General features: G+C 39.3%; 1 protein-coding gene across 1 annotated transcript in view; it reads right to left on the bottom strand.

Moving 5' to 3' along the window:
- Window positions 1-1,017: 1,017 nt before the first annotated feature.
- LOC126473193 (protein BCCIP homolog) overlaps window positions 1,018-14,334 on the bottom strand; it is a 50,326-nt gene continuing 37,009 nt past the window's right edge. Inside the window, exons 5-6 of the mRNA XM_050100088.1 lie at window positions 9,379-9,559; window positions 1,018-1,274 (exon numbers count right to left, since the gene is read on the bottom strand). Coding sequence (XP_049956045.1) covers window positions 1,095-1,274; window positions 9,379-9,559 — 361 coding nt within the window. The 3' untranslated portion in view covers window positions 1,018-1,094. The remainder of the gene's footprint in view (window positions 1,275-9,378; window positions 9,560-14,334) is intronic.

The raw sequence follows: 14,334 nt of genomic DNA on the forward strand, positions 1-14,334 counted from the left end.
TACCTGTTTTTTTGGCGCCTCAGTGTACAAGGGGCTGTAGATGACATGGTTAAGGATGGGCAACAAACAGAATGCAAAACATAACATGGGGATTAGGCCCGTTTCAACTGGCTGGTTGCTGCCAACAAGGTAGTACGAGATGATCTATGATCGCGGAACATGTGATCAGCATGTCATAAAGTTTAGTTTGTTTTGAGTTCATATGCAGTGTTTTAGTATAGTGCAAGAGCAGTATAACATTGTTTGTCGGAAGTGATCAAAAATCAATGTATATTTTTTTATTTATAATGCATATCTGATGTCCTACATGCATGATGAAGAAGTTTAATGTAAATTTCTGCAGTCATGCAAGTTTCAAAAATCACCCTGACTATGAAAAAGCAGACCACCATTGGCTACAAGTTATATTGGTAACTGTAAATAGCTTCATGAACTATTTAGAAGCAAAATATAAAACCAGTTTTTATCATCAATTTATCATACCATTTTGTAGCAAACTCCTGCACAGGTAAACTGTCAATCTGTTTGTAGTTAAATGTAGCTTATTCCAACAAACTGTATTACAATCAAACAATGGAAACTCCAGGTAGGAACATCAACAATGTAGGAAAAGATAGATTGCTACTTACCATAAAGAAGACACATCAAGTTGCAGAGACACACGATTAAAAGACACTCACATATAGCTTTCGGCCACCGCTTACACACACACACACACACACACACACACACACACACACACACACACACACACACTAAAGTGAGTACATTTCACACAAACACGACCACCAACACCCGCATCTCGAGAAGGCATTCCAGCCCAAGATGCTGGAGTTGGTGGTCGTATGTGCTTGAGGTGTGCTTGCTTGCTTTTTTTGTGTGTGTGTGTGTGTGTGTGTGTGTGTGTGTGTGTGTGTGTGTGTGTTGCAATTGTGCCTGTCTGCAACTTATGTCTTCTTATGGTAAATTGCAGTATTATAATAATAAGTGGGAATACTGTGGAAAAACACACGAACACACATTTCAAAATTATTTTATTTGGCGTTAGAAAATTCAGTTGTTTCTTTGCAACCATAATGTATTAATATAAATTGTCAGCAGTTCTTGGAAGATACAAAATCTTTTATTTTTTCTATCACAGGCTCAAGATTTGAAGCTGGAACTAAGAGCACACGCCTGTATGGCACCATCTCTGTATCATCCTCCAACCACGAACCACTTAGAGCACTGTCCGAGTCCTGTTGGACACAAAACTCAAACCAGCAGTCAGCTTCCTGCAAAATTATAAAGGCTATAGATCCAATAATTCTTAAAATATATAACACATTCATATACACAAGAAAATTGCACACTGATGAGCCACAACATTATGACCACTGCCCACCGCAAGGTTGTATGTTGCTTGGTGGCACTGAGGGCACATGACACAAGAAGAGAAGTATATGAGCAGAGCAGAAACAAATGGGGAAACATTCTAGTGATAGTAAGTGGCGCAAATGTGGAAATCCGCCAACTTAAGCGACTTTGACAAAAGCCAGACTTTTGTGGCCCAGTGCCTAGAAGCGAGCAACTCGGAAATGGCGAAGATGGTTGACTATTCATGTGCTACTGTCGCGAGCATCTATAGAAAGTGATTGAAGAATGCTGAAATCACGAGTAGGCGACAAGAAGTTGGACATCCATACCTAACAGAACATATGGATTGGAGGCTTGTCCACACACTAAAGCAGGATAGGCGATGATTTGTAGCAGATCTGACGACAGAATACAGCACCGGCACTGGCATAGGCACGAGTGTTTTGGAGCATACTGCTGAGTGCACAGTGTTGAACATGGTGTTCCACAGCAGAGGACCCTACATACTCACTGCTGACCCAACATTATCAATTATGATTACTGTTGGCACAGGATCATCAAGATTGTACCATGGATCAATGAAACTGCATTTCCTGGTTGGATGAATCCTGCTTATTGTTAAACCATCAATAGTCATGTCGTGATACACCGTCATTGAGGCAAACAGCCGCTTGAAACCTGCAGCGCGCCACTGAGATAGGGCAGTGGGACCACCTGTGAACCCTTATGTTTGATGCCTTCCTCAACAGTGATGGCTTCTCCCAGCAAGATAACTGTCTGTGTCATAAGGCCAGAATTATGATGCACTGGTTTGAGGAGTGTGATAGTGAACTCACATTGATGTCTTGGCCATGAAATTTGGCTTGTCTGAATCCAATGGAAGTTAACTGGGACACTATCAGGCACCAGCTCCTTACCCACAAACAACCACCCGTAAATTACGGCACATGAGTGACCTGTGCGTAGGTATCTGGTGCCACAAACCTCTGGAAACCTATCAAGTACTTGTCGAATCTACGGCACGCAGAATCACAGCTGAATTCTGTTCCAGAAGTGGACCAATACACTTTTACGTAGGTTGTCATAATGTTTTGGCTCTCAGTGTATATGTAATTAACCCAGGTATACACAGAGTAATAGATTCCACTTATGTAATATTGGCTAAGCGAAAGTTAAGAAACAAAACCAACTTCAATGAGAAATTGAAATTATGAACAGACTGAAAATAGCGCTCATTCATGGATGCCCCGACACACACACACACACACACACACACACACACACAATGAAGTTTAAACTGACTTTGTGTATTTGGTTAAAAAAAAAAAGTGTTATCTCCAAAGTGTTATCCCAATGATGCGATGCCTGTATCCATTAAGGGTGGAGTGTGCCTGCCACCTGTGGCATCAAAGCCATTTCGTCTATAAATGTGGGAACAATTCCTTGTTCCGTTGCCAGAGGGCTGCAATTACCAGATATCTCACTCTGTTGGTGATTTAAAGAACTACAAAGAGGGTCCATAATGATTCATTTGAGGATGGAAAGACAGTGCCTAGCAATCTGATCGAGTCAGGTCTTCGAGATTTTCCACAAAGATCCAGGATTGGAACTAGGAGACATAAACAATGATTATTTGTAATTTACAAATGAAAGTATAAGTGATGATTCAAATTGTTTTCCAAACCTAAAAACCACCTCTCAGCTGTGAAGTGTAAGTCATAGACAGACATTTATTGTCTTTCTGAAAAATCTTAAGGCTATGTTACAAGTACAAAAATTTTAGTGAGGAACAACAGCAGAATTTCTCTCAAAACTCCTCAGTTAAATTGTGGTACTATTAGCATTATGTTTTGCAGAAAGACAATAAATGCATGGACCTTGCTGAGGTGGGGTGGCTCTCACAGGTGCAACCACAACTGAGGTTTATCTGTTGAGTAGCCAAAGTAACCTGTGGTTCCTGAAGAAAAGCAGCAGCGTTTTCAGTAGTTGCAGAGCCAACAGCCTGGATGATTGATCTGGCCTTGTAATAATTAGCCAGCATGGCCTTTATGTGCTACTACTGTGAATGGCTGAAAGCAAGAACAAACTACAGCCATTACGTTTTTTCAAAAGGGCACACAGCTCTGCAGTATATGATGACATACTCATGGGTAAAATACTCAAATTGGCCCCCATTCAGAGGACAGGGACTATTCAGGAGATGTCTTCATTCGGAAATCAAAACTGGCATTCTACAATTCGCACTGTGGAATTTTAGATTCCTTAATTGTGAATATAATAGAGGGAAACATTCCATGTGCGAAAAATATATCTAAAAACACAGATGATGTGACTTACCGAACGAAAGTGCTGGCAGGTCGATAGACACACAAACAAACACAAACATACACACGAAATTCAAGCTTTCGCAACAAACTGTTGCCTCATCAGGAAAGAGGGAAGGAGAGGGAAAGACGAAAGGATGTGGGTTTTAAGGGAGAGGGTAAGGAGTCATTCCAATCCCAGGAGTGGAAAGACTTACTTTAAGGGGAAAAAAGGACGGGTATACACTCGCACACACACACATATCCATCCACACATACACAGACACAAGCAGACATTTGTAAAGGCAAAGAGTTTGGGCCCAGATCCTGATGGATCAAGGAATTGTCAATTTGGTAATGGTAAGAAGTGTGGAGGGTAAAAATTGTAGAGGGAGACCAACACTTGAATACAGCAAATACATTCAAATGGATGTAGGTTGCAGTAGTTACGGAGAAATAAAGAGAGCTTGAACAGGATGGGCCACCGTGGAGAGTTGCATGAAACCAGTCTTCAGACTGAAGACCACAACTATGACAGCACCCCACTTATTTATTAAACAAACATTATCTTACACAAATAAGAGATTAAAATGGATGTATCACTAACCGATTACATGAATACACAATGGATGAAATTGGCATGAAAACAATGACCTGATATTCAGCAACATCCTATGTAATCCACGCAAGCTGACTGGAGATTTGCTCGTTATTTTTCAGAGAAAGTTCCATGTATTTCAACCACTTCAATACAGTTCACTACTGCAAAGCTTTTCAGATAGAACATAAGAAGAATGGTAAGCATATTAAGTATTAAGAGTAGATGATGGTGCATGGACACCAACATTGTCCTTTGCACTCCTCAGTACTTCCATGATTATAAGACCAAAATAAGAAATGTGAACCACAGAAAACAGTCTCACTTTCAGATGACTAGTACTAAACACTCCCGTATTGTTATTGTGAATTAAACAAAAATAAAAACTCCACAACTCAAAAAGAGATAGCATGCAAAACTTTTTTCATAACTCTAATGAGTTTTATTATGATTATTGTACTGTCTATTTGAATTGTACATAATAAAATAAGCAAGTAAGTTCCCCTTTTAAATAGTGCAACAAAAAAGGTTTCGATTTTATTTCTGTATTTTGCAATGACATTTCAAAGCAATCCAGAATTGTGCCAATTCTGGTTTAAGTTACATTAATACTACTGTGAATTTGTAAGAGACTTTCCTTTTTGGTTTGTACATTACCACTTTTAAAAACATATAAATAAATCAAAGTTGATGCTTCATTGTAAATATATTGCATTATTTTTCTTCTCTAATTTATTTATTCTAGTATCAGAAACATACATATTATATACGGTTATAACTATATTACTCTTGCTAAAAACTTGGCCACTTCTACTGGATTTTCTGTTCCTTGATGATGTTCATCTTCTGTGCTGGGGGCTGGACACAGTCAGCATGGAAGCATAAGATGGACACTCTGGTCTTCTCCAGAGTCACACTGAATATAATCTTGATCAGTGTAGCACATCTTGCCAAATTAACCTTTGATCTGCTAACTCCACATCTCGCATCTATTCATGGACTTCCAAGTCATCTACTTATCATCATACCAGGATGGAGCGTTTCTGAAACATTCTTCCAGTCAGGGGAAGGTAGGTCACAGCTGTCCATGGTTGCAACCTAGCTTTTTCAGCAGTGGTTCTTGTAAGCGGCGTCGATGTTCTAAATCAGTTACTCCTTGATTTCGATGTGGGTGCAGTTCATGCCCATACAGAGGATCCGTTCTCTCCTGCTCCACTTTCTTTCTTTCCTCATTCCCAGCTATATCCCTTCAAACAGGAAGTTGTGCTATTCCTGGAAGGTGGTATAGTCATTCGACTGAAGTCAATCTCAAGTAACCTGTTATATTATGCAGCTATCACTGAGAGCTATGTCCACCTGTTTGGCGTATGTTGAATTATACACAACATGACAGTAAGGGTACAATGATGCGAGTTCACAAAACACCTGCCCCTGTAATATCTGATGGAACTGAGAAATCATGGCTAGTTCATAGGCAACCAAGTTTAAGTTATGTTGTTAGGGTTAGTCAGTGTACTGAAGTGATTCTGAGTTCATTGTGTTTGGAGTTTTTGTTAGAAGCGTTACAGGGGCATCATGCAGCGGAGAAAGATTGTCTTGAAACAGTGTCACCACTAGTAACCACAGAGTCTACTCTGGCGTGCGTTGCACGATGGAGTCCCTCCATGATGAAGTTGCATGACGACGGTCAACACTGACCTACGTGTTGAATGAAGTAAGGGAGGATTCTGTCAATAGCCTTTGGAACAGTTTGGTCCTGCTTTTATTACAAACGAGTAGTAACTTGAGTTGTGAATTCAAACCTGTTTGTAATATGGTAAATAAAACCAGATATCTTCCAAACAGTTGAATAGTTCTCTGTAAAAAGCAATTTTCATGAAGAACTTCTGGAAGAAATGGGGAGGGCTGTCAGCTGTAGGTAAAGGTACGCATCAAGATGGCAGAACCCTCGCAACGTGCATACTCTGGCACAAAAAGCATAGTGCCACTGCAAAGGTTCATAGTGTTTCAGGTTGACAACACCAATGTGATCCTGCCAGTTTCCTTAGAAGATTGTTCCTGATGGAAACTTTTCACATGCAGTGCTTTTTGGAAGTAAGTCTCACTCCTAATACAACGTAAATGGATAGATAAAAAAAAAATCTACTCACCAAGTGGCGGTAGGGGAACACATACACAAAAGGATTTAACTTTTATAAGCTTATGGAGCCAGTGCCACCACCTTCTGGCAGAAGAGTTGAAGTGGAAGGAAGACGGGTGGAGGAAAAGGACTGGAGAGCTTTAGGGAAATGGGTACAGTTCAGAAAACTCACCTAGGACCCCAGGTCAGGGGAAACTTACTAGACGGGATGAGAAGGAAAGACTGATTGTTGGGGACTGCACTGGACGAGAATTGAAAACCTGAGAACTTCAAAAGTGGGAGACCACCTTCCACCTTTAAGCTCTCAGGTTTTCAAATCTCATCTGGTGCAGTCCCCAACAATCAGTCTTTCCTTCTCATTCCCTCCGATAAATCTTCCCTGACCCAGGGTTCTGGGTGACTTTCCTAAATTGTTCCCCTTTCCCTAAACCTCTCCAATCATTTTCATTCACTCTTCTCCCTTCCCCTTCAACTCTTCTGCCAGAAGAAAGAGCCTCTGGCTCCAAAATCTTATAAAGTTAAATCTTTTGTGTGTGTGTGTGTGTGTGTGTGTGTGTGTGTGTGTTCTCCTGCCACCGTTTGGTCAGTAGATTTTTTTTATCTAACCATTCACATTGTATTATCAGTAACTGATTATTTTTGTTTTAATAAGTTTCACTCCTAAATGTTTTGGGGTCTCTCAGTGTTCCACCTTGACACCTGACCACACTATATTTTGCAACTCGTTTCCTTGTATCTCAAATGAAAACACACACTTGTGACTTTGTGGGATTTGGTATTAGTTGGTTTGTATTGCATGGGCATGCGTCTCCCCATTTAAAGACCATGTAAGTTTCTTCTCTAATAAAAAAGTGTGATTTGAGCAACACTGGCATGTAAATCTTTTAGATCAACTAGGTTTATCTTTAACAGTGGTTAAGAGATCATTTCATAACACTACATCATGTGTATTGCACTACTGCATAGAATCCACTGAGGAATCACTCACATGAAGTACTTAGTTTACAGAGAATGTTACTGTCCTTTTATAGATCTGGATATGGAGCATGTATCCAATACTCAAAGTGTGTGCCAAACACTCAGCAGCACCTAATCTGGAGTTCATCCATGACCTATACCAGACCACTGCAATCTCTTTCCCACGGGGCATGGGCACCACTGAGCATCTGTAGCTGCCCTGCATGGGGTAGCCTACCCTACACGGGCCATATTGCACTGTGTTAACACCATGTTCTGTTGCATGCACATGGTCTCTCTCAATCATTTAACAAATCATTTAAATAACTTTAAATACACTACCTCAGATAAAGGATCTACTAATTATTAACACATCATAGACAAAATGCATGTATTTGAAACATAGCTTGATAAAGAACACTTTACTTTTTTCTAATACCTTTCTTCAGTTCAATTTTTTCTAATATCTTTCATCAGTTCAGTTAACTCCAGACATTAAGTATTGTCATGTACAAGTAAAGTCCCAAACTACACACAAATGGCTGAGATGAGATCTATGTGTGAACATTTCGTTGTGAAAACTTTTTTCTTATGAAGAGAATTTACAGAAAGGTCTAAGCTTCACTGAAATGCATTCTGCTTCTTCAGGCAATCTGGGTTCTGGCACAAAATATTTTGTTACTTGTGAATAAAAAGGAAATGTCATGTTCCACAAATATAACAAAACATTACAATTTTTGACTAAGTTAAATTTTTCTGTTAAATATGTACTCTTATACTCTTAGAAATTGTACGAGTATTTGTTAAACCATCAACATCTCACTAGCCAGCATTGTTCGGTGCTGAATGAGGACTGCCTGCATACCAGCCATTTGCTCGGTTGCAAACTTAAAACCTATGTTAACTTCAAACTCAACAAAATGTCATCTTCAAATTACTTATTTCTGTGAGGTTCACAAATCAGGAACGTCACACAGCTCTTTACTACAGACATTACACTTAACAGCGACACACTTAAAACACTAACAGTCAACAGTAACAGAACACTGATTAAACTACAGGGGCACCACCTCTGCCTGAAAAGTGAATACTTATCAAGCCTGCAAGATCATGTCATCACTTAAATCAGTCACATTAAGAAAAATATAATTTTAAGATTTTGCTACAGCATATATCTCCAAGTCTTCAGGAGTCTTCAGTTGTGAACTGAGTAATAATTTACACTGCAGTTAGCATCTTAGTAGTTGCTTGTACACCTGTGGGCACAGATGTCTGATGTTCACAGCTAGAGGGGTCATATTGCATTAGCCTTTTCAAATCATCTTGGTTTACTAGCCTGAAAGTATTATTAGCCACTTATTGGTGCTTAAATATACACTGTTTATCGTTGCCCAGCTCTGGGGTCTTGCTTCTTGTACAGTTGTGGTCTACCGATCCTCAAGTAACTTGACACTGAATATTTGCTATGTCGAAGGAGTAATAAATGTCACTTTGTAGCATTTTATAAATTAAAAATTCTATTTCTATCGCTTTTTCCCTATCTTGCATATCAAAGAGATATAGCTACTTCATAAACAAAAATGAGGAAACGACTACTATTCAACTTTAATTTTTTTATGTGTGACGTATCTGAGCATGTGCAAATGTGTACAGGGTGACACTGTCTATCCGTATTTTTATGAGTGACTGATCAGGCTGACAGGAGAGGGAAACAGGAAAACTGAATGGCAACTGACAGGGAGTGAGATGCACAAATTTTGAAGCACCACATATCAACATATCAACTAGCCCTTCCTCATTTTTGTTTATGGTTTCTATCTCAGATTTTCCATTACTGCAAAAAAAAAAATCTGAGAGTTCAGATCATATATTTTTAACTTCTTGATAAATGGACACACATCTGTGTTAAGTAACTAACAATTTGTTTGTCTCTCCAGTGTTTACCAGACACTGATGAAAGCTAGTGCACTAAAACTAATGAAGGTTGCGCTAGTAGTGTGGGGGAAAAAGTAACAATGATATACCTGATTTATGATTTCCTCTTCAGGGTTAGACCAAATTATATCTTGTTCACACACACTGTCAGCTTTCTTGTTTTTCTTTTTCTTTTTTGATGTTTTATCTGCTTTGTATAACTTGCATATTATTACATAATATGCAAAGTCAAATGGCATTTTCTTCTCTTTTGCTCTTTTTATTTCCTTGCTGAAACAAAATCACACACAAATTATATAAAATCAACAAAGACATTTAATATATAATTAGCACTGTGGGGAAACCTAGGATAGTACATTTTTATTAGGATACATTACTAATAACCAATGGTCCCACAAACAGCACTTTACCATGCCCTGCTCTCCCACCCCCTCCCCACCCCAGCCTCCTCCTTACCCCCACCACCCAGACAGCTTCTCTCATCCTTGCACAAATGCGTGCACTCTGGCCCCAGAAGACAGAAGCAGTGGTCCTGTGTGAGTGATTTGTGTTTGTGCCCAAGTGTGTGTGTGTGTGTGGGGGGGGGGGGGGGGGTCTCTCTTTCAGAAGAAGGCCTTCTGGCCAAAATCTTACGTGTTTAGTAGTGTCTTTGTTGTGCCTGTCTGCAGCTCAGAATCTCCGCTATATGGCGAGTAGCAGTCTGCCCTTTTCATAATATTGTCGTTATTCCGTACTGGATATTCCGTTGTTTAAAATAAGAATTCTGATGTATTAGCTCAAAAAATTTTGGTTGAACATAATATCACATCTTTTATACATCCCTGTTTACTGGTTAAGGCAACTTTTGTTTCATAAATATGAAAGTCTTCCATCATGAATGTCAGAGAAAGATGACTACACATTCTTGCAATGTAATTACAAACGAACTGTAGAATAATTTGAATATCATTTGTACTTGGATAAAGACACTGTCCTTTGTATACTACAGCTCAAGTCCGATGTCAGTTGTACATGCTTTTCCCACACTTAAAGAGGATGTTCAAATTTATTGCTCTCTAACAAGGGTACCTTCTGTTGTGACTCACCGATCTTTCAAAGTGCCGCCGCGCAGTTACGCGCGTCCTCTACATGTGGCGCTGTCTGCCAGCCATGCAGCAGCAGCACCACCTAAGCGGCCAGTCAGCCAGCGGCTAGACTTGGACTCAGTTATGATTTGACTGTTCAAGTGTACACACGTCTTACTCTGTTTACTTGATCTGTGACTTTCATGTATTGCGTCTTCCTTGAAATATATTTGTTCCAACTTGAAGTTATTACACCTTCCAGTTTCAGAAATTCAGTTTGGGATGAGACTTCACAGGTTGGTTGTGTACCCCCTGGGTGTCCAATCCTAGAAGTCTTAGAGCATACTATCCATAAAATTCTGAGAAAAGGAGAATTTTTTAAGTGTAGCTCATACGCACCTCATACACATTCAGAAGTAGCACTCCAGCAAAAAGGCAAAATACCTCAGTCAGTCAAGTTGTTATAATTAATTAATAATCAATTAAATCGTAAATAATTTTATTTTGTTTATGAAATGGCTGCCACAGGCTACTTAAAATGTGAATAACCCTCATCAATATCTTGTTTTTAAAAAGTTGCATAATTTCAAATACATTTTTAATGGAGGTAAATTAAAGCATTAATTACTGTAATTATAAAATTGGACTATGTTATTAGCTGTAAAAAGGTTATAAATATTCGTTGTAAATTCAAGGAAACCGGTGTCTTCTTGGAAAAGCAGAGTATAGCTGTTACCCAGTTGTAAATCCAAAAAGGCACACAGGCACGAAGTGTCAAAGCCCACACAGAACCAATCAAGCAATGGGTCTTACCTGCTACAGTGCCAGTTCAAACCTGACTTTTGCATAGATTGGAGTGTTCTGTATTGTGAAATAATATCGGAATTTAATATATATATATATATATATATATATATATATATATATATATATAATGGAAGGAAACATTCCACGTAGGAAAAATTATATATAAAAACAAAGATGAGGTGACTTACCGAACAAAAGCGCTGGCAGGTCGATAGACACACAAACAAACACAAACATACACACAAAATTCAAGCTTTCGCAACAAACTGTTGCCTCATCAGGAAAGAGGGAAGGAGAGGGGAAGATGAGAGGAAGTGGGTTTTACGGGAGAGGGTAAGGAGTCATTCCAATCCCGGGAGCGGAAAGACTTACCTTAGGGGGAGAAAAGGACAGGTATACACTCGCACACACGCACATATCCATCCACACATACAGACACAAGCAGACAAGTCTTTCCGCTCCCGGGATTGGAATGACTCCTTACCCTCTCCCTTAAAACCCACTTCCTCTCATCTTCCCCTCTCCTTCCCTCTTTCCTGATGAGGCAACAGTTTGTTGCGAAAGCTTGAATTTTGTGTGTATGTTTGTGTTTGTTTGTGTGTCTATCATCTTTGTTTTTAGATATATATTTCCTACGTGGAATGTTTCCCTCATGTGTGTGTGTGTGTGTGTGTGTGTGTGTGTGTGTGTGTGTGTGTGGTAAGTTTCTATGGCACTAAACTGCCGAGGTCATCGGTCGCTAGGCTTACACACTACTTAATCTAACTTAGATTAACTTAGTTAAGTGTTGAAGGTGATGTTAAAAGATGTGGATATTATGAAAACTTGCTTGCTGCAAATAATTTGATTGATTCAGAGTCTTCAACAGTTTCTCATGAAGCAATGTTGACAGGTGAAGAAATTTACATACATACTATGGACATGGCTGAAAAAATAATTGTGACAGGTGATGAACTTGCTCAAGAAAATAAAAACTCTGAAGGTGATCCTTTTGGAAAGTAAGAAGACCACGGCTCATCTGATGAATATGAATCAGAAGAAAAGAAGGCAACACAAGTAGACCATCTTTCTTTGGATCACAAGATTAACGTTGCTAATATCGCAAAGGCTCATCCCACGTGGAAACTACAAACAAAAAATAAATAAATAAAAGGGATGCAGCTGGCTAGGAAAGAAGAAATATTTATCCCAATAGAAAGAAGAAATTAAAAACAAGGAGGTAATAAATTTGATAAGTACGCAGTAATCAGTTCCTGGACATATGATCATTTTGTTGAGACCCGAGAGAATTATCAGCAAATGACTACACTGCATTTACAACAGTAGGCTTTAGCAGTAGCACAACAGTGTACAGAGTTTGAATTAAAAGCTTTTGACAGCTGGATTCATAGATTCAAAAATAAACAAAGAATTCATCAGCGAAAAGCGACCAGATTTGTTTCAAGAAAATAAATAGCTATGATTGAAGAAACGTTGGCTACTGCAGGCACTTTTCAAAACCAGATGTTAAAACATACCAAATTTCAACAAAGATTTTGTTATTAACATGACCAGACAGGTATTTATTGCAGGGTATTTAAAAATTCATTTTGCTCTCTATTTTTTGATTCTTTGACAATGTACTTCAATTTTGGTTTCCCCCTGTCTAGTGTAATACTCATATGTATACTTCAGTGGTCAGCTTGATATAAAAGCTGCGAACTGTGACATGATCCCAGTAAACTGGAATTAATCATAGCCCAGTTGTGGACACGGTGAAGCACCACTGAAATGCCTTTAAATTAACAATGACAAGGTCAGTCACAAAGCAAAACATCTGCTCATGTCTTGTGGCTGCAACCCTGACACCTACAGTGGGGCAAAGCCATAGGAAGACAACTTCACAAGCTCATGTTCTAAGAACATAAAGCTTGTAAAATTATTAGTCTTGTAGGTGTACAAAAAAGGTGTTTTAGATGCTTCACTGGGCATATGAAAAGTCTTGTCGCATTCTGTTCATAAGAAAATAGTTTAATTTGACATCTGAGTTTCCCTCACCACAATATTTGTGATAACATCTGTTTGTGATACTGGCAAGAAAATGTAATGGAAAGAGATGTTTGTAGGGTAGTCTAATAAGTCACTTTATTTACACAAATGTATTGTGGTATTCTACAAAATCCTGGCATATTACAACTGTGGGCTAGATCAGGGCTTGAACCTGGGACTTTTGCTTTTCGCAGACAAGTGCTCTAATAACAGCTATCCCATTACAACTCAAGATGCGCCCTCACAGCTTTACTTCTACCACTATCTCCTACTTCCTCTCTTATCTGTAGAATCTCTGACTTACTTTTAATAGTGTCCTGTAGTAGAACAAGTTCTTCCCCTTCTCCCCTTTTAGCTTCTGTTGTTTTCCTTGTTGTTTCCCTTCTTACCCCAAACTCATACACACTTCCCACTCCCTAACCATCTTTCCTATCTCAGTAGGTAATAGGATGGTCAGTATTGCGTAGCTTCCAATACTGCATTATCCACACATTAAGGGGTGTGGAACAGCCACTGAAGTCTATCATGTTCTGCTCAGTGGTATGCTCTGTAATGGTCAGTCTGGGCAGTGGACATTTATTCAAGTGGACAGCTGGTTCATGGTCATAGTCATATTAAAGGCAGTGCAAAACTTGGCATATGGCAATGACTACTTTCAGAGGTGGCCCTGCCTCTGATAGAGTAGGCTATGTCCACGATAAGACAGTGATAGTACGTGTTTTCCACTCGCATATGACCCATGTAGAAAGGGGTTAGGTGTTGGGGTGGCATCAGAATGGACCTGTATCCTGGAGATTGAATGGATGACAGAATATCACTTTGGCACAGATGGGAAGATGTTACTCATTTCTGGGCAAGACAATAGCAGTCAAAAACCTGGTAAAGGATGTGGTTAAGTCATTCCATTTCAGTGTAATATAGGGCACAGAGGAGGATGCTCCTTTGCAGCTGGTTTTTGAAGGCATTTGGGGAATATATATTATATGCCACAGGAGATACGTTTGTGGACCAGGTGTGACTTTAGTATGACTTTTAGAGTACTGAGGAAGGAATTGCTTGTCACAGTGGATGTGCTGTACATGGGTGATTAGGGATTATTGGAGAGACTTTCACTGTGGAAGGAATGGCAGCCATCAAAGTGGAGGT

Source organism: Schistocerca serialis, chromosome 4 (assembly GCF_023864345.2).
Source record: "Schistocerca serialis cubense isolate TAMUIC-IGC-003099 chromosome 4, iqSchSeri2.2, whole genome shotgun sequence".
Lineage (NCBI taxonomy): Eukaryota > Metazoa > Arthropoda > Insecta > Orthoptera > Acrididae > Schistocerca > Schistocerca serialis.